The sequence below is a fragment of the Oxyura jamaicensis genome, chromosome 24 (assembly GCF_011077185.1).
Source record: "Oxyura jamaicensis isolate SHBP4307 breed ruddy duck chromosome 24, BPBGC_Ojam_1.0, whole genome shotgun sequence".
Lineage (NCBI taxonomy): Eukaryota > Metazoa > Chordata > Aves > Anseriformes > Anatidae > Oxyura > Oxyura jamaicensis.
This window is the reverse complement of record NC_048916.1, coordinates 2,499,115-2,527,034: the sequence shown is the minus strand read 5'-3', so window position 1 is coordinate 2,527,034 and position 27,920 is coordinate 2,499,115. Positions and strand designations below refer to the sequence as shown.

Sequence of the window (27,920 nt, the reverse complement as noted above, 5' to 3'; positions counted from 1 at the left end):
CAAGGTGCACAAGAAAGAAAGATATTTTTTTCCTCTTACCAGAAAAAAAATATGTTTCTTTCCTGTAAAAAGATCTTTTTCAGAATATGTATATATATATATTTTTCTTATGTAGCAAACTCTAACTTCAGGGTGAGATTTTCACATAGAAGTACAGGAGGCAGGTGCTAGCTCGCCCCCAATGCCAACGCAAGACGAGCTTCAGCCCTTCAGAGACCTGGAGGACACTTGCTCAAGTTTTCACCTAGGTTGCTCTTCCTTTGAGCTCAAAATCTTGGTATTGGACTGCAGGAGAAGAACAGAAGCGTAATGTCATGGAGATTATCCTGGAATAAAGCCCTTAACCTTTAATATACTGAATTTGGGTGACTTTAGGACAAGAACCCAAACGTGATCTCAAATGTTGGTGCTGTGCCTACCTGTAGGTCCAAGCCACCTACAGATTTGGAGCGACTCTAAACCTGGAGCTGCCCTGCTCTTCCTCTGTACCTTTGAGGATTTGTTTTGGCCAACAGCTCTCCACCGCGTTCCTTATTAGAGATGTGCAAGAAACCTAAGTGCCCTGGGTGCTGAACAGCAAATGCAATGCTGGGAAAATAACGACCCCATCATGGAAAAAAAAAAAAATCAGACTCAGAAATCCAAAGAAAGGATGTTTGGATCATGCCTGGGGCTCCGCACGCGTCTGATAAAACAGAGGCAGGTGTCAGAGCCACTTGTGGTTGCAGAGCTGGTCAAAATCTCCCATCTCTGGGAGAGAAAAAAAACACCAACAAAAAAAACCTGTGATATTTCACCAGCTGCTCGTGTTGGAAGGTGGTTTTATTCCTTATTTACTCTGTCCTCATTGACATGCAGAGCCGGACTCGCACGTCTCCCGTTTGACCCTCGGTGTCCTTTCCGACGCGGCACCCTCCCTGGGGTGTCCCCACCTCACCCCCCCCGCACCCCATCCCCACCCCACCGACCCCCTTTTCTCCTCCCGGGGGGAATCCAGCTGCAGAGACCCCTGTGCCTCCGGACTTCCCGTAGCCACCCGCCTGCTCTCCCATCTCCTCTCTCTGCATATAAACTACCGACTGCCTTCCAGCATGCCTGCTGCTTGGGCAGCGCCAACGCCGCTAATTGCCGGCTGAAGAATCCTTACTTAAGGCGAGATTTTTAATATACTAATGATTACGGCGCGCTTGGCGTTTCAGCGGACGCCGCAGCATCCAGACAGCCAAGCCTGGTTCTCAGACTTCAGCTCCTCCGCTGCCTTGCACCTCTGAAAAGCAAACCCAAGGGGAGCAGAAGGTATTTCACATTCGCCTCGCAAAGGTGCCGCATGCAACAAAGAGCAAACTGTTTCTGCTGGGAGAGGGCTCCCCGCATTGCTATTCCACGCACGGCGCCGTAACAGTTTGCATATTGTAGCAAGACTCAAACGCTGTCTTCCGACCCGATCCACACTCCATTACAGTTAGGATAAAGACTCGTGGTGACATTAATGAGCACTGGATCAGCCCCTTTGTCGGCATAAATCTCCCTCCTGCATTGGTGGGATCGCGTTTTCCCATTTGCTTGTTTGTTTGGCGCTGTGTTCTCATTACAATTTCTATTAGCCCGTTCTCCCACTGATGTGGCCGTAGATTAATTCCTTCCCATTTCCCCCCCTTTCCTCCTGGAGGAAGATAAGTGTCTCTGAGCTCGAATATCGTAAACAGGAGCGGGCAGGGTGTGGAAGGAGCGCAGGACAGCCCTGCTAGGCCAAGCTTTTCCAGCAGGATAACTTGGAGCAACTGCTCCAAAGCCAGCAGAAGAGGCAGTGCCTCAGGCAAGCTGAAGACGAGCACCCACGTCCCCAAGCCCTACCCCAGCCCAAAGACCATCCACCCACCGGGAAGCCCTACAACACCACAGCCACACACCACAACCCCCCCGACGACAACTCCCCAGCGCCTAGGGCAGAAAAACACCCGCAGCAGCCCCCTCAAGCTCCCAGCGGGAGCAGGACGCTGCTGCCCATCTGTGGTGCCCTCCAGGAGGACGCGTTTCCCTTCCAGAGGGACGCATCCTGCCGCAAAAAGACTGCAGAGCAAGCAGATGACTCACGGAGCCAGGGAGAGGAAATGTTGCAATCGCCGCACACAAATACAGGCATTTATAGGACCTAGGAGGGCACCTAACATCACGTGAGGTGCTGATGGCAGGGCTAAGAACTGAACCTCCATCTCGTAACCCTGCCGTGGCGATCAGAAGCGCCACCCCCAGCAATTTTCCACTGGCCAGCCCCGGAGCTGCTGGTCTGCTCTGTCCCCTCGGCCCCGTCAGCCCTTTCCATCTCAGAGGGGTGTAGGGTGCAAGCCTGCTGGGTTTGCATCTTTCCAGAGCTGGAGGCGCTCAGCTCCACGGTGGAGATGACGGCTCCAGAAACACATGAGGTGACCCCAGCCCAGCAAGCGCCACCGAGCTACAGGCAGCCGTTCCACCAGGAGAGCTATAAAGGGAAACCCTCCTCTGGCACAGCAATCAGGAGCTTGCCTCATCTCAGATGGAAATTGCACTCGGGGAAAAAAAAAAATCCATGCATATGACAATTTTTTTTTTTCCACTTTAAGCTGATTCCATCTCCGAGATGGGGGAGAGGTGGCTAAGATTTGCTGACATGTCACTTTAGCAATAAACTCCTCTTTCAGAAACGTGCCGGCGCAAGCAAAGCCATCGACTCGCCAGGCGCAAACACCGCGCGCGGGTGCTGCAGCCCCGGGCTGGAGGCTCCTCGGGCACGCAGAGAGGAAACCCTCACCACCAAGGAGCACCCAGCAGCTCCAGGAGGAGAGGGGCAGGGTGAAGTGGCACTGGGCTCCGCAGCGAGCAGCTGCTCAAGTCCTAACCCTCCATGCTGCTTGTGTTCGCGCCGAGTTCCCGAGCACGGACGCAGAACGCGCTCCCCTACGCACGCATCTGTTTTAACGTGGGAGCGGTGACCACAGCCCTGAATTTACTCCCTAACCTTCAGGAACCAAAGCAGAGAGGTTTGCAGGAGAAGGTGATCTTACCAGACACCAGAGAAGGCAGGGGAAGAAACTTCTGTTGTTAATCGGGTAGTCGGTGACTTGGCTCCATCCTTACCCCTCGCACTGGGGGCTGGTCCCAGCCCGGCCCGTGCTCCTCCAAGTCCCTCACTGCTCAGAAACCAGCAGAGTAACCAAACCTTGGCCTCTGCAGTCGGAGCCCAGGCCATGGCCCTGCCTCACCTGGGCTCTGCGAGCAGGCAGGGAAGCTCCTGGGCTTTGCTTTTATGGGGGAGGCTCTCATTAAATAGCAGCAGGATGAAGACGCACCAGGCACTGAAACTGGAGAACATCAGAACGAGGTGGGGTGGGAGCTGGATGATCTTCAAGGTCCCTTCCAACCCACTCCATGCCTGTTAAAGCCACCCTATGGGATGAATATTTCACAGGAGCAGGGTGCCACAGGGCTGAGCCCAGGGGAGGAACACGAACCAGCAACGAGGGGGCTGTACAAGTGCGTGGGAGCGCCACAAGGAGTGGGGAATGGCTCGGGGTGCCTGCATGATGGACAGGGCTGGCCAAGCACCAACCCTTGGCCAGGGTTACAGCAGCCCCTACCACCATCAAAAGGCACAGGGAGCCTTGGAAAAATAGACACAGAGCCACAAGCCACCAAATACACTTTATAAGGAGCACCAGACCACTTTATCCAGCCCCTGCCCTGCATTTGGCCCCATCTTGCCTTCCTTACCTGCAGCAAAAGCCCAGCCCCATCCTGCTCATCCGGCAGCACACGCCGCTAACTCACGGATGCACAACCTGAAGCCCAGTCCCCCAGCTCTGGCAGGCTTTTCCCTGCTCATCGACTGCAAAACCACGACGGCAGCTGACCAAAACCTCAGCCGAGGGCTGCCACGGCTCCAGCAGGGAGCCAGCAGGGGCAGCCCCATCCCGGGGGGGGGCTGCAGGTGGTTGGGAGGGGGCCGGGTTTGGACCCCACAGACCAGCCCCGTGTGTCACATTGCACAAAAACGTGAATGCCCGTGGGTAAAGGGGGTACAAGGGAGCAGCACGGAGCCGCAGAAAGCAGAGCCATTTCTGAGTAAGATTCCTTTCTGCCTCGCAAACAGGCGGTCTCTGTTTGTATCCATGAAAGTCAAACAAACACGCTTGATTTTGTTTTGTTTCACGGCCAAGTTATCATTTCTCGAAAATTACTTCAAGAGCACAACAGGGGCAAAATACATTTGCAAAGCAGGCTTGGGGAAAACACTGCAGAGATTAGCGGCAGAGCGCACGGCATTTTTCAAAGCCTGAGTGGAAACCACAGGACACATCGGGGTTAAAAAAGAAAAAGCTTCGTCTCACCTTAAACTCAGATTTGACTTCTCCCATTAGAATCAAAGGGGGAGCAAATAAAGCCAAGAAGGCCGGGGGCGATGCAGAGAGGAGCCGGGGAAATAAGTGGTCCTCGCCCTCTGGCGGGATCTGCACGGCACCCGCTCAGGGCACCGGTGAATTTGGGGGGATGCCGGGCGAGTGCCGGTGCATGCTGATGGCATCGTCAGAGCCTCGCAGTGGAAAGCGCTGACTGATGCCAATTAAAGCGAAATCGCAATCAAGGCATTTGTTTTGGTGCTCAGAGAACTCCTCCAAGGGTCTCAGAAACGCCTGGATGCGGTTCCAGCGCTGGATGGGGGCTGTGAGCGGGGCGAATCGCTTGTTCCTGGAGAGGGCAGGCACCGGCCGGGTGCGGTGGGGCTGCAGGGAGAGGAGAGGGACCAGCCTCATCCTCAGGGCGGGAGGAAGACACCCACAGCAAGACAGGCTGGGATGGGTCAGAGCTGTCTATGCTCTAACCCTAAGCGTAACCCCAAAAGCAGGGGCAGCCTCAGCTCAGAGGACAACGCACCATCAGTAAAAACGCTCAGCTGAGGGACCCCCCCGACCCTTTTCCTGTCCCTGCAGGTTTGGGGGTTTGCTGCTTGCAGGAGTAAATCCAGCACCTCCAGCCCCAGGCTCCAGCTCCATCCCTAGCTCTAACCAGGGGGTTAAATTTAATAATGACCTACGCCGCTGGCATCAAAGGAAGGCACTGTGCACTCCAGCAGACATCCCAGAACAGAAGGAAACACTTGAACACCTCTGGTGCCTCCAGCCCTACTCTGACTCCCAGCTGCGGCACGTGCCATCGCCAACTGATCCATCCCTGGAGGTGGAGGAGCACAGGGCGCTGTGCCTGCCCAGGGACCCCTCTTCTGCATCCCCAGAGCCTGTGGGATCCAGCAGCCAGGGGGTTCCCAAACCTCGCTGCCCTGAGCGGCGCCCCCGAACTGCCCCAGCCCCAACCACAGCGGCTGTGAAGCACCACGATGTGACACCCGGTTATGTGACAGCCACGGAGCAGTGCCCGTGCCCTTTAAAGCGGACGTTGGGGCTGGGCACGGGAGCTCAATTCACCAGCGCCGGCCCTTGGGGTTCAGCCCCCAGCACGTGCCTTGGGTGGCTCAACCGCGCGGCGCGCCGCTCTGCCCTGGCACCAGCGGGCTGCTCTACCCGAGGGCAGTGTGGGGTCCCTGGCACCACCTACTTGCAGCTCGCCCCAAGAGGGACTTGTACAGAAGCCGCTCCTTTTTTCAGCTTGCTTTTCCTTTTGTCAGCTGGGGGAAAAATAAAAAAGCGCACAAGGAGGGACCTCCAGAGACACATGCTTCCTTCCAAGTCCTTGGCTGTACCTCGCCATCTTCCCACCCTGCATGGAAACGAGTGGGAAGAGAGGAGGGATGTTTATCCCCGCCTCATGCTCCCTTCCAGCTTCAGCCCCTGCCGGGGACGGGGCCATGGCAGGGTCGCTGGTGGGTGCTGCGGGCGGCAGCCGGAGCCTCTCGGAGCAGCATTGCTATTCCGACCAAGTTAACTCCCCACCGGCAGATCGATCGCTACGCCGGGAGGGGAGTAGGGCAGAAGATTCACGCTCCCTTGATTTCCTCGGCTGGTTTTTCACGTGCTCGGCTCCTCGCGGCTGCTGCCACAGCACGGAGCCTGCGGGGACTGGGACCTACGTGGGCACGCAGCGTGCTGGACTCACGGTTCCCAGTCACTCCCACCTTAGACCAGAAGGAAAAATAATAACAATAAAAAAAAAAAACCACCTGCCACTGCAAAATGCAATCCTCCACCTCGCCAGCTCCCAAACCGAAGCAAGGAGCTGGCAGCAGCAGCACGCCGTAATTTCCAAGAGCAACGCCCGCTCCAAGGGGCAGGGCGCTGGGAATGTCACCGGCGCTGTTTGCAAACCCCAAAGGCCACGTGCAGGACTCCCAAGCCCATCTCCTGGGGCACGCTGGTGCCCAGGTGCCTGCACAGGGACACGGACGTCCCTCGCCACCAGCCAGGTCCCCAGCCGAGCTGGGACACACGCTGCAGCCCCAGGGCCATGCCGAGCTGCCGCCCTCCCTCCCCGGGACTGCCTCCCAAAGCGGGTGCAGGATTTGTCACCCGTTTGTCACCCGACAGGCCTTGCCGAGGACAAGGAAAGCATCCCTGCTGCTGACTCACCCCGGCCTCCCTTTGTTCTCTGCGGACACCAGGCGAGCGCCCGGTGCGTCAGCACACACGCTGCACGTGGGGAGCGGGCTGAGTGGGGCAGTGGTGGCACGGTCGGGGCCAGAAACCCCAGAGCACTTCTCCTCCTCCTCCTCCTCCCAGGGAGTTTGCGGAGAGCCCGTTCTCATGCTGCCCTGCTACTGCCACCCTCCTGCAGATTTTGCTACCCAGACCTCCCCAACATGAAATCTTCCCTCTTTGACACCCCCATCACAAGATCTATGGGGTTTTGGTGCTTGGAAGAGCTCAAATATTTTGGGGAGGAGAAGAGCTACTTTATTTTGGCCAAAAACAACGGGGTGCACTCTGATCCAAGACTGCCTGTCCTCCACCCTCACGCACCAGTTTCCCAGCCTCTTGGTCCAGCTGTGCTAGGACACAAGACAAAAGCAGGGACAGCCACCCGGCCGCTCCGTCCCTTCCTCCCAGGAAGGTGCAGGGGCTGCAGGGATGAGAGGCTGGGCTGCAAGCAGCAGGATTCACCTTCAGGGGGCCAAACGGAGCCCCTGGTTTAAATCCTTCCACCCTGCCAGAAGGGAGCTGGCTTAAAAACCTCCCCAGGGTTTTTAGGGCAGGGTTTTTGCCCTGGCTTGGCCCTGCTCCACTGGCTGGCGTAAAGCAGGGGCGCAGCTCCCGCGCACACACCCAGCTGGCCCCGCAGATGTGAGCGTGTCACCTACACACGGTGCTGCCACCAAAGTCCCTCCCGAGCAAACTCGAGTTGCAAGCGCTGCTCCCGAGCGCTGCAAAATTAAAAAACACTTTTGATTTGTAACGGCGCTACCAGCCATCCTGACCAGGACCTCCTGGAGGACTGCGCCCACCTGCTGCCGGGACAGGAATGGGTACCTGGGCGCAGCACATCCCGGGGACTAAACCGATCAAAATCAGCCCCCAAAATCCCTCGGGCTGTGGCTGCAGGCAGGACCTCGGTGCAGGGCGCAAACCCCAGCCCCACATCTCCCCCTACCCCAAAGGGTGCATGCCAGCAGGTAGCAGCACCCCCCCCGCCTTCGGAGCAGGGGGATTTTTAAGGCGGGCGGCATCCTCCCTTCATCCCAGCAGGTCTGGATGCAGGGAAGAGGCACAAAACCCCTCGGGGATTTCGACAGCTCCAGCGGCGATGCATACCAGCGCCGCGCCCCTGCGGAGCCCCCCTTGCCGGCACACCCCGCACCGGGACCCCGCAGCCACAGCACGGGGACCCCAAGGAAACCACACACCCCTCTCCCCCAGCCCCACAATAACTTTCCCAGAGAGGACCGGGGGGTGCTGAGCCGACACCAGGCGTGTCACCCCCCTCCCCAAACCCAGCACCCAAAATTTCCATTCCGGCTCGCTGCCCGTCCTGCACCGCCAGCCGACAGGATGCGTCCCCCGCGGGGAAACCGAGGCACGTCCCCAAAGGCACCGGCTGCGCCCCGCGCTCCACGACCACCCCTCCCGAACCCCCCCCCCCCAAGGCAGCAAGGCAGCGGCTCCTACCTGAGCGTGGCACTCTCCCCTTGCCGCACAGTCACGTTGTCCATAGCTTTGGGGAAGGTGGCATCTCCGCTGCGCACGGGCACTCCTGCGGGCACAAGGAAGAGCAGCCTGAGACAGAGGACGACTAGGCACCTCCAGGGCAGGGCTAAGCACCCACCGACCCCCATCCTGGGCAGCAGGGACTTTTCCACCAGGCAAAAAACACACCCGACAAGGCCACCAGGAGCGAAAAGGGGGGAGAGGAGGGAGGGGGTGCGTGTGTGTGGGGACGGGGGGGAGCAAAACCACCGGGGCAGGCGCGGAGGCGAGCGATGCGGAGCTCCACGGAGATCAGGAGAGCCCCTGGAAAGGCAGCCTGCGAGCACTGAGCCTGCCGAGCGGCATCCGGAGGGAGTCCCCAGTATCCTTGGGTGAGGGAGGAGGACGGGAGGGCCGGGGGGAGGAGGAAGAGGAGGAGGAGAAGTGGCAAAGGTGCTGGACGCTGGGCGAGCCGGCTCTTCCCGGGAAGCAGTCCGAGGCTCACTTGGGCAAGGAGGTGCCGGGAGCCGCCCGGCTGCGCCACGCTCCCGCCCCGCACACGCACACTTGTCCCGAGTTCGCGGCTCCCCGAGCGGGGGCAGTCCAAAAAAAAACCAAAAACAACAACAACAAAAAAAAACACCAAAAAGAAAAATCCACCAAAAAATATTTTTAAAAGCCAGAAAAAAACACCACCCCTGCAGCGAGCTAACAAACAGGTCCGGACGCAAAAAGGCACAGCGGGCAGAGGGCTCCGAGGTGCCCAGCAGTTCCTCTCCTCCAGCCCCACCGCCGGGTCCCGAAGGCAGGCTGCTCCGGGCGGGATGCAGGGCGCGGGGACGCCGAGACGATGTTGGGATGATGCCGGGAGCCACGGGGATGATGCCAGGAGCTCCGGGATGATGCCGGGCTGTCCTCAGTGCAGGAGCGGGGCGAGCGGCAGCATCCCAGCCCCGGCGGTGCGGCTGGCCGGGAGCATCCCTGCGCGGCACGCAGGCTGACTTCCCGGGGTTGTCATGGCAGCGGCTCCATCACTGACCGCCACTTTGGCTCCCGCACGCACCCAGCACCGCACGCAGCGGCGGTGGCGCGCCTGGCAGCCGCAGGGCGCCCGCTTTAACCCCCGCCGCACCGCGCGCCGAGGGGGACGGCACGGCGGGGACCCCCCCGCCCCAACCACCAGCTCTCCCCTCGCTTCCCCGCCGTGCTTACCTGCGGCCAGCACCGAGCTACCTCTGACATTTTGCCCTCCTCTACCTCCACATCAGCCCCTCCCCAGGCTGCAAAGCCCCTCTGCAGGAGGGGAAACTGAGGCACGGGACAATTTCCCCTACACACCCCCCTGAAGTCAGCAGGCAGTGAGCACCCTCCCGGTCCCCTGCACCTCACAGGCACACAGCGTGAGTGTAGGTGGCGAATTCCTCCCCAGCTGCAAGCACGGTCCCCGAGTACTTTTTATCAGCTCATAATTTAACAAACAGCGCGTTTGCTTATGCCTGGCAATTCCTCCTTCCCCCCGCTGGCAGCTAACACGTTCACATTGCCAGGCACGGTTTCGTGCTGGTGCAAGGTGCCGGGGAGCCGTCCTCGGAGCACAAAGTCCTGGAGCCTTTGAGCAAGTGCAGCGCCGGCAGCCGAGACACGGCTTTGCCTCGAGCTACAGCCCTCCGCTGCTGGACCCCAGCCCCGGGCTGCTCCTGCTTTTGGGACAGTCAAGGAGGAACGTGGGGTGCTGCGCCCCTAGAAGTGACCCCAGTGCTGCCAGGCCTCCCCCATCCGCTGTCCCCAGGGGTTTCTCCACGCGGGACCTCGTCCCGAAGTCCTGCCTCCCCCCGTGCCTCAGCACGGCATTACACAGCACCAATAAGTTATATTTTTTTTTTTCCTTCAAATCGCTGCCAACCTGAGCGGGATTCAAATGGGTGACCTAGATGTGAAAGGATCCATAGCCCGTTACTAATCCCCGGAGCCTCCGAATCCCCTGTAAACTACCGCTTAATTCACTAACTGTGCTATTTAATCTCGACAACATTATGAGCTGTGCCGGGCAGAGGAAACACTCCATCAACCGGAGCTTTATTATTACGGTGCGTGCCGATAGGTCGTACGAGAAGGGGATCGCTTCGCGAGTCCCTCTTGACTTCTCCCTCTTCCGAAGGCTCTGCTCTTTGAATTTGGCACTGGTGGGACGAGCCTTCCCCTCTCTGCTCCCCGGCTCTTGGCACGGGGAGCTGAGCCCTGCAGCTGCCTCTGCCCGGGGCAGGGAGGGATGAACGCCTGCCTTCGGTGCCGGAGGGGTTCGGCGTGTGAGCCGCAGACCCCCTGGGTCCACAGGCTCCATGCCAGAGCTCTCTGAGACCGCAAGGTCATCCATCGTCGGATGAAACCCCTCGTGCAGGATCACGTTTCCCTTAGACCAGGAGGTTTTCAGGGATGCACAAGTCGGTGAGGAACAAAAGGAGCTGCTGTGAGCCAATGGCCGCAGCACCCCGGCAGGACGCGGACCCCGCCGTGAGCTGCTGGGGAACGCCCCCAGCACAGCACCCCACAGAGCCAACGCTCATCACACCAGAGCTTGCTCCCCGTGCAAGGCTGGGCAGGGACCATCTCCTTTGCCAGCAAAAGCAGAGGGCTCCGATAACCGCTCCGGTTAACCTCCGAACACCCCAGCCAGGCCCAGATTGCTGGGAACACCTTACATCAGGAGGAAGGCACCTGTCTGCGCTGAGGGCACGCGGGCAGGAGACTTGTTTGCAGGGTTCAGGGCGGCTTCCAGACATCCCGGCCCCGATTAACCCCCTGCTACGAAGGGAGGCAGCTCCTCCGAGGAGCTCCAGCCCATGCAAGGGCTGGATTTGGCCCGGTGTGAGGAGATCAGGGGCTTTACTTGAACATCCCAAGGAATTTAAACCCAGCATCGCTGGCTCGCGCTCCCTAAAGCCCAGCAGAATCCTTGGGCTGTCTCCTCGGCTCCCTTCTCCCTCTCTTGCATACATCCAATGTGCATAGAAATCAGCCTGTCACAGTTCGTCTCTTTTCTGACAGCTGTAATTGCTTCAGACTTTAAAAATATCTATAGACAAACACAACACGCGAAAACGGCAAAGAGAAAACGAAATCAAGATTCCTTTCAATAATTCAGTTGCTCCAGCAGCAGAGGAGCCAGCAACTGAGTCCAGCTGTGAAGGTTCAGCAGCAAGAGAAAGCGAGCTTTGTAGCCTCCTCTGGGGATGAGAGAGCCTTTTTTCCTCCGCTGGTTTTTGACCACAGACAGCAGCAGAGCCTGCCATACACGGGCTAAGACGCTTGCAAAGCGGCACCTAGCCGAGCACGAAGCGCGGCCCCTTGCTTTCAGCTCCCTCGCTTTCTTCCCGCTCAGATAAAAGTCTTTTTTTTTTTTCCCCCCCTTCTTCCCTTCGCGAGCAACAGGCGGGAGACAAGCGGAACGAGCACAGCACACGCACGGCCTCTCTGCACCGATTTCTCGCCGCGTCTCCTCCTTCCCAGCAAGGCGAAAGGTCCCCCTCTCCTGGCAGAGACCATAAACGGGGCAGCGCAGGACAGAAAGCATCGCCCGGGGACCGCGCCCGGAGGGCGGCGGGGGCACAGAGCCGGGCAGAACCGTGCTCAGCAGATATTTACACAGTTTTCTAGGAGATGGGACAGGGGGATGCTCGGCAGGGCCAGCGGCGACTCCTGGAAATGTCTTTCTGCCCTTTGCTCCCCCAGCCGGGGCTCTCACACGAGGCTGAGTTTTGGTAAAATAGGGCCCAAAATGCCCCCGGGGGAAAAACTGCCCCTCCTGGGGCCAGCGTTTGTTGCAAGGAGCCAGCTTCCTTTGGCACGGCCCAGCAAACGCTGCCCAAACCCCTGGCTTTTGAGCAAAACCAGAGGAACAAACCCAGGAGCCTCATCCGCAGATCCGAGCGGTCCCGGCGGCCGATACCCAGACGCGAAACCGCAGCCACCGCTCCTCCACCCACTGAAACAACACAAGTGGCACGGCTTCTTCCAGCCTCCTCAGGAACGCCTAGCACCGCTCCAGCATCTATTTTACGTGTAGCTGCTTGCAGGGAAGGATGATTGATCCCCGCACGCCACCCATGCCTGCGGACCTGCCAGCAAGCCCATATACATACAGTCCCACACCTCCCAGCACCGAAACATTTCATTCCTCAAAGAAAAAATAAGAAAAAGAAAACGGCTTCCACTAAGTAGGTCATAGCGAGGCAATTTGTACAGCCAGATTTTTCTTTTAATTCCTTTTTTTCCTTTCCACGGAGCTGATAGATGGCAATCTGTAACCCCAACGTAGACATTTATTTTTAATCTGAAATTGCCAAATATGATCAGAAACATAACTTATGCTGCGGCCGCTCTCGCTCCTTCAAAACGAGGACACCGTTTCCTAACCCCCACCCGTGCTACCGCGCACGGTACTCCTCCGTCCGCCCAGAGCTGCAAAAAGCGCTGTAATTCCCTTGGCATTACTCGGGTGAATGACACACGGCTCCCGGGGAGCTTTTCCTGAATAACCCCAGCCCTCAGCGCCTGCGACCATTCACCGAGGCACAAAGGCCGTGGGCTCCGCACTGCTTCCACCCTGACTCATTTAGCCCCTTGTTAACGCCGGCCCCAATTAAGAAACGGTGATTGAGAGCCGTACTTGGCTGGAGCCGTTTTTGAGCCCTTCTCACCCCAAAGGCATTCCTGAGCCGAGCAGAGGAATCGCCCGTTCTGGGACGTTCCTGGGCCATTTTTCTGAACGCGAGGAGCGTCCCTGCGGGCACTCAGACCACAGCGGGCACAGGCTGGCTTGCAGATGGCTAAAAGCTGTCCCCAGCACCTGCTCCTTGCCTTTTTTTTTTGCCCACAACCTCCTCCTTGCCTTTTTCTTCCCCTCCAACCTGTTGCAGCACCATCAGGAGCCAGCAGTGACCTCCACAACCGGGTTTCAAACAGCACAGGTTGCTTTAACGCCCCCGCTGACAACGCCGTTAATATTTCACTGGCATTTACCTGACCTCACAGTAACCGAACCTAGCAAAGGATTCGGATCCCTAGCACAGCAAGAGGCAACCCACGAGGTACTGCCTGAGGAAGAGGAAGGTGGCTGGGGCAGGAGGAAGACCTCGGCACGAGCTGCCAAAACACCCCGTAGCATCACCGTCATGCCTCGGGATAAACCACGGCAACCTCGAGGATGCTCTGGTTCGCACTGCAGATGGGCCAGGCAGCACTGCAGCTCGGGGAGGGACGCACAGCGGTCCCCACGGCCTGTTTTTTTCCTTCAGGATTGCTCTTTTTTTGTAATTCGCAGCATCTGAGCCTTTGACGACAGCCCACCCAACACCACGTATGTATTTACGAAGTGACACCGCCATCCGCGCGGCCTGAACATCTACACGGAGACGTAAAGAATTACCAGAGACACCGAGCCACGTTGGCACGGTGGAAGTCATTAACCAGGATTGATCCCGGCCGTCCTTGGTACGGATCAATATCGGTTTTATATAAATCTGCTTCTCGGGGGGAAGTTAGGTGGCTGCATTAATGCTTAGGAAGGCATCCTCTCCGCTCACGCTCCATCCAGGCAGCATTTGATCGGAATGAATCAGGTGCCAGAGGCAGCTGATGACATCGGATAAAATCATGCCATTAGCCATCTAATAGCGTTTTATAAGCGTATGACATTAACCCAGTGCTCTACAACTCAATCCACTCTGCATTTTAACAGGAGCGAGCGCGCATGGGAAGAGCGCGAGGGGGGGAGAGCTTAATAGGCTGGAAAGCAAAGCAAGCCATGCCTCGGTTCCCACCGAGGATGTTTGGGAGCTCCAGCGTGGACACGTCCAACGCAAAGACACGAGCTTCCCTCCCCTGAATTTCTCGGTTTGCCTCCTGCCATGCACCGATAAGGCGCGGTGTGTGGGCTAACAGCTGTTTTCTCATTAAACACCAGAGTATCTCAGCAGAGGAGGCTGTGGGGAGCCAGGCACTTTGCAGACCTCCACCTTCCTCCTCCCCTGGCCTCCCCATGAGCCTCTCCTGCAGCCCAGAGCCGTCCGTGAGCTCGGGGTTAGGGGGACCAGAGCCCAGGCACCCGGGGGGGGGGGGCAGCTGGGAGAGGTGGCAGCAGGGACAAACAAGAAGCAGGGAGCCGAGCATCCCCCAGCCCCGCTGGGTGCCACCTAACCCCTGGGGGGACCAGGAGGGGAAATCTTAACCCACCCTTTCCACCTCCCCTCCTCATTTTCCCAGCCAAACTGACTCTCACCAGCCCTTTCCTACCAGGAAGCCACTCGGTGCGCACAAACCAGGGCGAGCAGGCACCAGGAGCTGAGTAGATTTCATGATTTAGGCCAAGGCTTTTCCAAAGAGCAGCCACTAACAGCAGAGCCCCTCCTGGCAAAGCACCGAGCGCTCAGCAGCCCTCATTGCAAGCCCAGCCCCCTGCCAGGTGTTGGGCATCTCTGCAAATCAAACCCTCCTGGAGCCCCTGATTTGCCTTTTACCTGCAGCTGGGTTTTGATTCAGATCAGACACCATGAAAAAATAAAACAAGGATGCTGAGACACAAGCGATCCCTTCCCGACTCCCTCTAAAAGGGGCTGCTTCTGCTGTGCCTCAAACCTGACAGCCCGCACCTTTGCAGGACCCGGCTCCTGCCAACCCAGAGTGACAAAGTCTCGTTTCACAAGGCGCCGAGATTGCCAAATTGCTCGCTCCTCGGGAACAAAAGCCGGGCACGCCGCTGCCTGCGTGCATCAATTCTAGTTGTGCCACTGGTCCTCTGACCCTCGCGGCGCTGCGCATCCAAGAATAATATTAATAATAGTCATGCCATTAAGCAAGATGCTTGGTCTGAATCTGAAGATTTTGAGAAATGATCTCATAAATTTAATTCCCGGGGTACCATCTTTGAGCGTTAACAGGCACAGTCGCCTCTGAATTCTGGGAAATGAGCATAATTACATGGAGATCGACAAGGCACAAATGCCAAGAATTCTGTTAACCTTTAATACTGCAAAAAAACTCTCCCCTTGTAATTATCTCTTTCCTTTGTCTTAAATGTTACTGATGAATATTTAGTGGGATAAGCAAATAAAAGGAGGCTGAGGGGTGCAAGAAGTGCAGCCCTGTGTAGAATAACTCGGCAAACCTCGCGGCTGGGAGCCTGCACCGCGGCGTCGCTGCGTGCCGGGGCGGGCTGGGACCCCCGGGCCACCAAAACTGCCATGCAGGGGACAGTGACCCCCCCGTGCAGCCACTAACGTCTCATGGGGGGCTCTGGGAGGGCAATTTGTGTTGCACCAAATCCCAATTATTTCCCAGCACTGCTGTAAATTCACTTTTGGTTGGGTCCCCGGCACGGGAACGGAGCAGTCCTGCGGCCCGAGGCGCGACGCTTCCAGGTGCCCTTGCTCCAACCCGAGCTCCGTCTTAGAATAAAACTTCCCGGGTAAAAAAACGCGTCACCTTTCCCACACATCCTCCCTAGGGCTGCAAATGGCACTGCCCTCTCGCTGCACGTTGAGCCTGATGGAAAGAAGATTTTCTCCCGGAGCGGACTGCATTAATATCTGTCACCGCTCTGGCATTTCTGCCCATAATGATGAAAAATATGTGCAGACAATGCGGGGTGCTCTCAGCACCACCTCCCTCCCCGCGAAGGAAAACCAGAAGCAGCTGCTGCTGCTGCCATCCCCTTCGTGGCCATCCTGCATTGCCTCTGGAAGCCTGCTATTTGGGGGACGGAGAGCCACGACCTATCCATATTCAACGCCTGCCTTGCTGCAGGCAGGGGCTCGGCTCTCCCCTCCTCTGGAGGCCGGTGGAAAGGTCACTCTCTGCTTTGAATGTCGCAGCAGCCCGCCCGCTGCGTGAACACGGAAGGGACGAAGGCACGGCTGCCCCGGCAGGTGGAGAGGACCCGGCTCCCTTGTAGCTCACATCCTGCGCTGACCCCACAAGCTCGGGGCAGCTCGATGACAGCAGGTGCCAGCCACAGGCCTGCCGGTCCCTGCTTCCAGGAGGTCCCACGCTGGCTGCCCGGGTCCCTCCTGGTCCTCGCTGTCATCTCGCCTTCCCCAGAGCTCCACGAACACATCCCCAGTACATCCTCATTGCTGCAGCCTTTGCTGCCTTGTAGAAATAGGGTCCTGGGTTCGAGCTTACACGCGGTCTGCAGAGGAGTTGCTCCAGCCTCAAACCTTTACCAACCCTCTCCTGGCTCGTTCCAGGAGGAACAAAGGCAAAGCAGGATTTATTCACAGCGGGCTGGGGAAGAAGATGCAATAAGGGGTTAGCTCATTACGTGTGACACCCTCCCCTCCCTACAGAGGTCTGAGACACCGGCTCTGCAGCTGCCGAGAGGAGGAACGTACGGCAAAGCCCAGAGACGGGGCTGCGAACGGCAGCAAGGCTCCAGACCTGCCCAGAGCCTGCCAGGCTGCAGCCGGCTTGGAGCTGAGCCCATCCTGAGCAGCATCCCCACGCCGGTCACTCCTGACCCCAGGACGCTGCAGATCTTTGCCCTCCTCCTTTCCCACTCCGTCTGTTTTAAATTGGTGTGAGCTTTCCAGTCTCCAAGCTGCTTTTATGTCCCTTTAAAAGGTTATAAAAGCTGTCTTTATATTCCAATAAAGGGATATAAAAACAACCTTTTTTTTTTGCAGTTAAATAAATGTGGTTAACTTCTTCCCCCCCCCGTTAACACTTTTTGCCGTGGCGCTGTGCGCGTGAGCAGGATGCTGCCAGGCGCAGAGGTGCTGCCGGGGCTTTGGGCATCGCACCTCAAAGCAAGAGGCAGCTCCGCGTCCTGAGCACACAGACACCTTCCTCCAAATAAAATGCGTCCCGAAAGCTGCCTTAGGCCCAAGGAAGGGCTGCGGTGCGACGTGAGGGACCACGCGATGGACGATACATACCACATGGCACCCTGTAGGGTTCTGCATCTCCTGGATGCATCTCCTGGTGCTGAGCTGCAGCCAGCACAGGCCTGATAGCTGGCATGCCTTAGCACCCAGGACCGTGCCACCTTTCCCCCCCGGGTGACAAGGGACAGGTGGCTCCACCACTCCCTGCCAACCCCCTGCTCCTTGCAGCATCCCCTGAGACCTCAGAGACCACGGGTCGGCATTTGTCCCTTGCAGAGCATCGGCACCACGCGGAGGGTGAGGGGGCCCTGCTCCCACTGCAGCCCCCAGACGCGGCTCCAAGTGTTATTTACGGGCTGTGCAGCTGTCCCGCGGCTCGCAATCAGTCTTTCTCCAAAGCACCTCTTTCCTTGGAACCACGGCGAAGAGGATCTACGCCGGTCCCTCTGCCCGTCCGACGGCCTCTCCGGGCATTAAACCAAGGAGGTTTATTATTGCTGTGACAGCCCGTTCTGCAAGGTGAACACAGCTCCTATGAATCAAACGCCTCGGATCTCATCCATCACCCCCCCTGCCCCGGCAGAACGAAGGGCAGAGCACGGAGCAGAGGAGCGGGGTTATCGGGATCGGGGGGCTGCGGGGAGCTGGCACGGAGCTGGCACGGAGCTGCAGATGGCAGAGGAGCAGTGGAGGTCCGAGTCCAGGAGGTGTGAGCAGCCATCGGGAGCAGAGGTTGAAGCCTCCCAGCCTCTGCCCCCATTTAATTCACCCCCAGCCCCTCCTGGCCACATGTGTAGGATGGGGGCTGAATGCTGGCGAGGAGCAGAGCAGATCTTGCAGGCTTTGCCCCCTCCACGCCACCCGTCCCAGACCAACTGAGCCACCTGCAGACAGCAAGCAGCCTCAGAAAGGAGCTGGCTAATTAATCCAGCTAATTGCCATTACTGGGCTCCCTCTGTGGACGCAGAACGATGAGGGCACAGGGAGAGGGTGAGCATCCGGGGCTCCCTGGGGAGCTGGAGAAGTGTTTACAGTCCCTGGCACGAGAAAATCCATACTCATCTTGGCTCCGGGAGGCAGGGCTGCCCTCCCACGCTCCTATTAGCAATTTCCAATCATCTTTTATTAGGCCTGCATTGATTTGCTGCTCATTTCGCTGGGAAGGGAGGCCTAAGAGCCTCGGCTCGGTGTCAGCCGAGGCACGCAGGCACGGAGGGGAGAGCCGGGCTGGGAGGCAGACAAGGGGGCACTTTGCCTCCCCCGGGAGGAGCAAACGCCCAGTGCCACGCTTCTGTTTCGGCATCAACATTTCCAAATAGCTGGCGAAGCACAAACTGTTAGGAGCCATCGGAATACTTGGTTCCGATAGCGCCACATCGTACGCATTAGCACATACACCACCCGAGGAGGAATGTCAAAACAAAGCGAATTTACAGGTTTTTTTTCTTTTTTTTTTCCCCCTCCTGGCACAGCCTTCCCCGCAAGTTATCGGCTCCCGAGTGTTTGTGCTGTGGCACATCCCTGTTCTCTCCCAACCCCGCTGCTCCTCGTGCCCCTGTCCTCAGCTCACCCCCGAGGTGCCGGCGTGGGTGCAAAGGGGCCAGCGACAGCAGCAGGGTGACAGCTCCGTGGGGGATGAAACCCACGTCCCAACACGTCCCCCTGTACCTGCACCCCACCACCTCATTCCATCCCCCACTGCCCGTGAAATGCCACAGTTTTGTTGCATTTCGACTGAATTATAAATATACCTCCCCAAAACATAGCCGGGAGCGAGCTCTAAAGCACCGCAGGGAATATTAAAATGGGAGAGCAGCTTTAGAGGAGAAGGGCTCCCAGATGCCTACGGGTAGGAGGATGAAAGCCAAGGGCTGCAGTCCTGGATGTGTCCTCGCTTCAGACAGCCCTTAAATCCTGCCCCAGATCTGCCAGCACACACACTTTTCCTCTGCTTCCAGCACGGCAGCGGCGTTACCACCCCGGGAAGCTGCCATCTCCGGGCACTTGGACCCCAAATCACCCTGCGTGGGGATGCTGTGGTACGCAGGTATTCCTCACGGTGCTGGGGGGGGGCTCTGGGTGGTCCTGAGGGCACCCAGGCTACAAACCAAATGTAAATGCCATGTAAAACAAGATGAGGTGTTTTGGGGAGCCCCCTGATGTCAGCGGGTAACTTTGCCACGGGGCAACTTGTCAGCACACATCCCCGGTGCCTGAAATCAGAAATTACAGGCACGTAATGTGCAAATTGGGTCGGATCCAGAGGGCCCCATCACAGCAGCTCTTCAGCTTCGAATCAGCCCTCATGGCATCTAAGGATCCGCTGACGATTTTTCCCCTCCGCTGCCCATTTTCCCCCCATGCCGCCCACTTTTCCCCTCGCCACGTGGCTTTTCTCCCTCCACGCCTCCAGGCAGCAGGGGGAGAGGGCAGGGAGGCAAAGCCCGGCAGACTGCAAGATGGGGGGAAGCCCGACAAGGACCACGTTGTTCTTCTCACCCGGTCGGTGCCTGCTGGTGCCCCGAGGCCAGCCGAGACTCGGGGACCCCCCGTCCCACGCCGAGCAGGGCCGTCAGACCCCTCTCCGGCACCCGCGGTGCCTTCCAGCTGGCATCAGCACGCAGCTTGCCAACGGAGCGGGCCAAATCCTTCCCTGGTGGAGCCTCGTTAAAGCCAATGATGGTGCACCGGGGAGGACCCTGGCCCACTGTCCTGGAGCGGAGTTGGCGCCGAGGCCAGCTGGCAGCGCCGGCGGTGGCAGGATGGATGCCTGGCACCGGCGCAGCGTCGGGGGCCGCATCCTGCCCCCGCCGGGGGGAGACGGGCTCCACGAGCGCAGCGCCGAGTGGAGCACGGCCGGAATAAATAACCAGCAGCGCTCCAAATGCTGCGGAGAACCGGCCCAAATTGTCCTCCCAGCTCCCGTGAGCAGTAGGTACATTTCATTAGCCCGATTATGCTGACAGGGAAAGAGTCACTGGGAGCTTAATAATAATAAAAATGCATTATGTTACAGCGCTCGTCATCTGTGTGTCTCCACCGGCTCCAAAGGCAGGAAAACAGCTTTGCTTGTTGTAACGGGGCACGGGGAGAGCGAGGCGTGTGACGGAGCTGGCGATTAGCTTCAGGTCACTTGGCAAGCCCAGGGTTTGCTGAGCAGGATCCCTCTTACCAGGGGGACAGCAGCGTTGTCACCTGCGGATAAGCACCCAGGGGAAAAGAGGTGGCTTTGCAGAACGGCACCATGAATTCACCATGGCGCGGTTTTGGCGATAAAAATGGAAAAATCCCACTGATGAGAGCAAAAGACAGGTCCTTGGCCTCCAGCAGTGAGGAGCTCCTGCAGCCCTCACTCCACGTCTTCCCCCACCGATGCCAAGAGACCCACGCGAAGTTGCACCCAAACTGGAGCTGGGTAATGCACTTAGCAGCACGACGGGTGCAATTACGGGATGATTACACAGCAGCTGCCGTTCCCACACCTGTAATTTCCACCACACACGTATAACTTGAAGGCCAGCTCCACGGCGGCACGTTAATTAGAGTGTAAGCGCGATATCAGCGGTGCCACTGAATGCTGAAACCACACGGACGTGGTGGCCAGCGAGCCAAAGACACGGTTGTGGAGGGGTCGGTAACCTGAACGCCGAAAAGCAGAGAAATTCCAGCTGTAAGGCCTGGCGGGTGGTGATGAGGTTATTCAAAAGCATTACCACGGTGTAATTACACTCCATTTGTAAGGTAATTACAGCCCCACTATTATACACTACAACCCTCCATTTTGTGCCTAATCCTATCAGCTAGATGCAGGGGGATAAAAGGCAGCAGAAAAGGCATCCGACTGCCGGCAGGGGGAAGGACAGACCCGGACTGGCGAGGAGAGGAGCTGGGAGTGGGAATGCTGCAGGTAGAGGAGTCCAGGCCGCAGGTCCGGACCCTTACGGCTCGTGCCGAGACCAACCAAGGGGATGCCAACCCTCCACGGAGCCAGACCCCGCAAGGGCTCGGCCGCCTGGGACGTAGCGAGGAGGCACAAGCATTCATCAAAAGCCAATCTGCTTCCGCAAGGCAGAGAAAAAGGTTGCTTCGCGTTAATTTTTCACTTCAGGAGCTTTATAGGCAAGTTGTGAGAGTGTCAGATTGAGACACCTCGATATTTTCTGAGTGAAAAACTTGAGTGCTGGTTCAAGATGCCTCTCTGGATTGTGAGGTAATTTGTACCCAAATGTTTAAATTAGAAACTCCTCTTATCTCATCCAGCTCTTTTGGCGGGGGAGGAGGGTTCGGAGCTTTTGTGTCTTTCTCGCTTCCTAAAATCAGAGCTCACTGAGGTCCCTGAGACATTTTTCTGGCCGTACCGCTCCCTTGGACGCTGCGATGGGTGGGCTGGGAGCCGCGAGGCTGGGTAAATATCCCGATGATTAACTCCCACCAGCTCTCAGGTCACGTCTGGACCTCCAGTGCTCATTTAAAACCACCCCGGCTCACATCCGCAGCGCAGCCCCAGCCGGGCAGGCACACCTGATGCGGCACCAGGTCCCCGGCTGGAATCGCCACCTGATCTCCCTCACCTGGTGCTATTTGCATTTCTGTTCCCGCTTGCTCCCCAGGCGGTGACGGGAAGATTTGGGCACCGAGGGGATGTGCGGTGCGGTATCCTTGGCGTAATTCAGCGAGGTCTCCCAACAAGCCGAGCCCGTTCTGCTGCACAGCGCCTTAACGCAACCAGAGACTGTTCCCCCCCCGCGCTCCAGCAGCATTTACGCAGAGCAGATACGTGGCCATGGAAATACAGTCAGGTGGGACACAAGTGGGGCTTTCAGGGTTTTTCTTCCTTCTCATGGATTCCACAGGAAGAATAAAGCTTGGCCAAATCACTGCCTGCAGAAGTCGTGCAGCCCCAGCAAAGCAGAGCACCAGGTTCCCAGCTGCCCCAAAGGCTTTGGGAGTGGGGCAGGAGTGCAGCGATGCCCCAAACCCTCTGCTTGGGGCTGCAGGAGGGCAAATCCTGTGGGCTGGGAGACCAGAAAATCAGGGAAAAACTCCTGGATTGCACCCACGCGGGCCCACAGCCCCCGCACGGGCACCAGGCTCTCTGGATGCAATCTCACCCAGGGCTCCTTTGCCAGGTGTGAGCACGCCTGCTGTGGGAAATATGGGCTGAGCTACTGCAGGAATGGTTCCCCCATCTCCATTAGGGGCTCGGCTAAGCCATGAAGCCTGAAAGTTGATTATATCTTTCATTAGAAATGACTGGATGATGTTTTTAAACTGGAAAATGAACTCGCGGCTAAGAGGAAACACTTTCTTGGCGAGGCCATAGAGTATGTTCCCCGCGGAATAGATGCAGTTGTGAGAGTCAAAATTAAATTGATATTAGAAAATTTCCTGAGGGGAAAAAAAAGTCATACACTGCTGCAGAAACGGCATCACACAGAGAGCTGACTAGAAAATGGAAATCCACTGAAACTCAAATATCTGTGTGTGTGTGAATGCTTTTAATGAAAAAAATTCCCCTAACTTCCCCATCTCAGTATGAAATTCCCAAAAAGCCAAATTTCCACAGAATAGATTCCCTCCCCCTTGGAAGTGCCGTTACATCTGAACCTAGAAGGACATTTCAGCTGGCTCCTGGCTCCTGGAAAAGTCCCCTGGGTTTCCCACATTCCCTTTAGGTGGGACACGAGGCCACAAGCTGCAGGGGTCGTTGCCTGCAGGTCTGCCCAGCTGCACGCTCCTGCCATCAGCCTGCTATTAGATTTTCCCCGTGGAAAATAAATTGCTCTGGAAAAACTGAAATGGTCCCAGGAAACCGCGTGGTTTTTGCAACGAAGGCTCTTTTTGATGGGAAATGTGCTTTGATGGAAAATGCCTAGCCAGGAGTGGAGAGATGGCTTTCTCCATCCTGACTCGCCACGCGCCGATGTGCTTTCAGGAATTGGCAAAGGGGACAAAATAAAAGGATGCAGGTGCAAGAGCATGCGTGGGGAGCCACCACATGGGCACTCTACCACTGCCTGGGTGGAAATGTGGAGGTCAGGCGGGGAAATTCGTGGGTGCTGGCCTCTCATTTGGACCTCAAACCCCAGCAAAGCGCCGGGCGCTTGCCTGTCGCAATTTGCCTCCGCAGAAAGAGAAAGGCAGCGCTCCGGATTGCAAGGGGTCCCTTCAGATCAGATTAACAAAAAGCAGCCGACAGCGACAGCTCCTGCGCTGTGCTGTGGCCTGCTAACAATTCTCTTTAACAGCCTCTGAAAAGCGACACGGATTCCTGGGGCATTTCCACGCTGCTCACAGGAGGCTCCCCAGGGCTGGCTCCGCAGGATGCGGCCAGCACCCACTCATCCCTAGGCTGCCCGTGCAGCCCCACCAGCGTGGGGACACAGCCAGCCGACCTCAGCACTGCTTCAAATGCCATCCTTCCCTCGCCTGCTGCTCATTTCCTTAAATCAAAGCGTCCCACCCGGTATGTTCCCTCCAGGGATAAGCACTCAGAGCAGCCCTGCTGATTCCCAGCACCGCAGCACAGCACTGCCCTTGGCCACTGCAGCCCCACACCCCTAACGCACCCCACGGCTCCATCACCCCACGTCAGACCCCCCAACCTTCATGTTGAGACCTTAAATAAAAACAGTTGTAATAAAAACGGGCTGGCTTTATTAGCCTACACGTTCCTGCTGTATCTCTGTGTTGTTTTTTTTTTTTTCCCCCCTGCAACTGTGACATGTCAAAGCTGCTCCTAAATGAAAGCCAAGATTCCTGCGCAATCACACGACTCCAGGAGCATTACGGAAAAACATCGGCACTGATGAGACCTGCGAGACCCGCAGTAAAAAAAAAAAAAGGGGGGGCTGCTAGCACATCTGCTGCCAGCAGCATCCTCAGCCCCGTGCCTCCCACTGATCTCAGCTTTAGCAGCAGACAGCCCGGTGCTACCAGCCCCACGCGCTCACGGCACAAACACGCGCTGAGGATGCGCTCCTGAAGGCAGCTTCTGCAGATCCACACATGGACGGGGCCGGAGCGAGGTCGGGAAGCGAAGCGGTGCTAAAGAGGAGCCAGGACCTCCAGCGTCCGGGCTCTGAGAGGGAAGCTAAGAAAAAAGGCAGCGTCGCCACGCGGGCGGAGAATTGTTGCTTGAGCCCCCGGATCACAGACAGCATCCTCGTCTGCAGGGGGGCAGCCAAGTGAAGAGGCTTCCTAGCCATTAAGTTGAGCTATCAAGTGCCCGCAGTAAAGCAGCATAAGTGGAATTTATCATGGCACCGGGCGGGCCGTGGGGCCAGGAGAGAGCCGGCTTGGGTCAGCAGGTTGACCTCGTGCATTTTCTAAAGATCTCTCCCTTCGTCTCCCCCATCGATGCCTCGTCCTCCGCGCTGCCGGCGGCGCCGGGGCGCCCTCCCCGGGGAGTCTCCTGCTGCCCATCACTCGGCGGCAGGGAACTTTCTTAATGGCCAGGCAGAAAATCTCTCCCTTCCTCAGCCCCCGGCCATCTCTCCTTGTCCTACCACCTTCCGAGACCATGAATAATTCCCTTTCTTCATTTCCAACCTCTCCTGGAAGGTATTTATAGGCTGCGATCACTTCCCACCTCCTCAGGAGGCCTCTCCTTTGCTAGACTTTAATTTAGAGTCAGACCCAGGCAGCCGGCATCGCAGTGCCCATCAAGTCACCTCCCCGGCTCCTCTCTAAACTGTCAGGAAAGGAGTTTTACCCTGCCAACGATATTTTTTTTGCTCAGATCTGTGCAGGAGTCATCCCGCTCCTCCCGGGCAGCAGCAGGGCTCTGCTGTATGCTCCGCACCGACGGCTCACGATCAGCACAGAAACAGCACACGCGGGAGGGGAGGGAAGGGCAGGGTGATGGTTTTACAGCCAGGGCTGGCAAAAAAATTCTTCCAAAATGCTGTGATCTGAGACCGTGGCCCCTCAGCTGCTTTAGGGCATGTTTTTATTTAGGGCCGACCAGCAGCACCCAGCCCGAAGCCACCCTGGCAGGGCAGGGGGTGCTCTCTCGGCGGCAGCTCTTCGGAGCCGTTCTCACCCCTGCCATTTCCATTTCCTAGCAGAGCAAGGCAGGAGCAGAAGCAGACAGCTGAATCACCAAGGGGAAGACAATTCCCAGGATGATTCCTGCCTCCTACCAGAGGAGCTGAAATGCACAGACGGAAACTCTGCAAATGCTTTGCAAGGAAACAAAAGCCCCTTTGGAGGTGGCTGATTTCCCAGTACAAACACTTCATCCAGCCCTGAGAGTTAAAAAAAAAAAGCTGTCATAACGTCATGAACGAGGCTTACATTTTCTGGCCATCATCAATAAAGAAGCCTTCAGGGTTCAAGTGGGACAGCCCCGTCCTCACCTAGAGCCCTGACATGAAGCACCCAACAGTGCTGCGCCCAAACGCGATGAGCCTGATGCCACGGCACCCAGAAACACGGAGCCTGCACCTGCTGCACGCAGCACAGTGCTCTGTTAACACAGGGATGGGGAACTCACCGAGCTGGGATGATGCAGCGTGTGGCCAGGCTGCCTTCTCCTCCCTCCCTGGCTGCTTTCCACCCTCTCCTCCTCCTCGGGGTACCTACCAATGTGTTCACGGGACCCCCAGCTCTTCCTCTGTCCCCTAACCCCAACCCCATCTCATCACCTCCCGCTGTGGCTGGGAACCGTGCATCTCGAGGAGAAAATCAACCCACTGGACCGTGCTCAGGAGGAAAATAGGTGGAACAGCACGCTCCTGGCTGGCTCACCAGCCCCTGCCAGGGCGAGATGGTGCCGAGCCTGTGTCCCCTGGCTACAGCCAGCCCAGAGCACGCCGAGAGCAATGGGACCTGTTCCCACGTCACCACCGGCTGTACAGGTGCCCAAACAGGCTGCAGGTCCCCAAAGCCATCGACCTCCAAGCTCTCGGGACATCCATTCCTATCCGCTCCCCGTCCTCTTCCAGTCCCCAGCTGCCCCCTCTCTCCATTTCCAGCAGCGCAGGGGAGGGTTATAAAAGCCAGCTGGGAGGGAGGGAGGGAGGGAGCTGCTGCTGGTTGACAGAGCCAGAATGTGGCTGCGGCACTGATGAGCTCCCTCTGCATGCAGGCGCTGAGAGCAGGATGGGTTCCTCGGGTGCAGCAGGCTGCGGGCTGGTAGGATGCATCAGCTAATTTACTCTAATGGTCCCAGAAAGGGTAGGGATTGCTCTCCAGAGGAGAATGCACTTGAGCTGGGGAAGCAATAACCTAAATAGACACTGGTTTCCAAGCAAAAAGTCCCCGAGGAGAGAAGAGAGGACCTACGGCTGAATTTCTCTTCCCACCTGTGCTGGAACTTGGCTGGGGATGCTGGAAGGGAGCTGCCTGGGCAGGGAAAAGCATCAGCTCTGCGATCCAGAGAGCGGCTTTTGGAAGAAGCCGGACCACGTCTGGCCATCCAGGTCTGCTTTCGGAGCCTGCTTGGAAGGACTGACGGCAGCCCTGGGCAGAGCCCAGCCTGGCTGCGTCCGCAGCCCAAAGCAGAAAGTCAGCCCCATCTGTGCTGCGACAGGTTGATATAGAGGGCAAAATGCCTAAGTAAAATTCCACAACAGGGCATTAAAAAGATGTAATAAAATATACACGAGTTATTAAATATTGTCATCAAGATGAACCATAAATCAGAGATTTTATGGTTCCTGATTATAAATTCCATTTATTCTGTAAGCGTTTAAAGAAAGAAAAATGGAGACTGGGTAAAGATTTAAGCCTCGCCATGATGCTGATGATATTTCACTGTTGCTTGCGGATGTCACATCTGTGGGAGCTCGGTGTTGGGTGCACAGAGTTGCCTCTCACCGGGCAGCCCAGCAGGCTGCAAAGCTCCTGGCATCCCTACGGACACCGCCACGGATGCTCCTGCCTGCGCGCACCCAGCGATGAGCTCCACGTGCTGCCTGCCCCACGTGCCCCGCACGTCTGCTCCCTCGCAGGCACCGTTCCTCGCTCCCACCTCCCTCCATGCATGGTTTACGGCTTGCAAGACGAGGCTGAGCAAGAAATCTAAATCACTTCGGGGCAGGGACGGAAATGGCGAGCGTACGTGGGAAATACTACCTCTTTTTCCCCTTCAAATGCCAAAAGAAAATGTCAAAGAAACTGCTTTCTTGAAAAGACTCGCAGGTTCCAAAGAAATTGCTGGGTGTCAGCAGGCAGCTCTCGTCTGCCTCGCCACCCCATAGCACCGTGGTGCCTCCCTCGGAGCCGGAATTTTCCCTTCCCTTCCCTTCCTGGCCCTGCCGAGCACAGGGAAGCAGGGAGGCACCCTGCTGCCCCTCCTGCTGCCACTAAGAAATGTCAGGAGAGGCAAACCTGGACCATTCCCAGCGGGAAAGCAAGCAAAGGGACAGCCCGTGCCCATACCCCTCCCGGGACGAGGAGCTCAAGGCAGCTGCCAAAAAAATAATGCTGTGCCCTGGTGTTTGATGGGCAGGGGCACCCAGGAGCATCAGGAGCCTGGAGGTGCTCACTCCGAGCTGAGTAATTCCCAAGGTCACTGCCCCTTCCCGTGCCTTACAGTCACTAAACATCATGGCACGGGCTGTTTCCAACCGTCCCTCTGCCGCCGCCACACCTGGTTCCATCCAGACCCCCAAACCCCGACCCTGTTACAGCTCATTCACACCGAAGCCCCCGAGTGCAGACCCGCAACCCCAGCACCCTGGGTTCGGTCCCACCCCTCGGATAGGCTGGGTGGAAGGCAGACCACAGGGCAGATCCCGGTTAATTAGAGCTCGTAAAAACCAGCTCAGCGCTGCGCCAGAGAGCGGGGCTGATTTGCAGCTGCCTTTAAAACCGAGCAGGGTTACTGCTTCAGCAGTTTTCCCAGCCGGTTTTATGGATGCAACAATAAAAGCCCTGAAGTCGGCGTGCGGTGCGTTTTAGTGCCGGAGCAGCTGATAACGCCACGCCG

At 57.5% G+C, this 27,920-nt stretch overlaps 1 protein-coding gene across 7 annotated transcripts in view; it reads right to left on the bottom strand.

The window, feature by feature from the left end:
• Positions 1-27,920, bottom strand: part of LOC118178120 (protein CEPU-1) — a 331,509-nt gene that overhangs the window by 126,492 nt on the left and 177,097 nt on the right. For 2 of the 7 annotated variants that reach the window (XM_035346379.1, XM_035346378.1), the window contains one exon: positions 8,088-8,172. In XM_035346379.1, the coding sequence (XP_035202270.1) occupies positions 8,088-8,172 (85 nt within the window). Of the gene's footprint in view, positions 1-8,087; positions 8,438-8,610; positions 8,735-9,317; positions 9,418-14,396; positions 14,533-27,920 lie in introns of those variants that run through there. The other 5 variants (XM_035346377.1, XM_035346380.1, XM_035346382.1 and 2 more) reach the window with 4 other exon arrangements.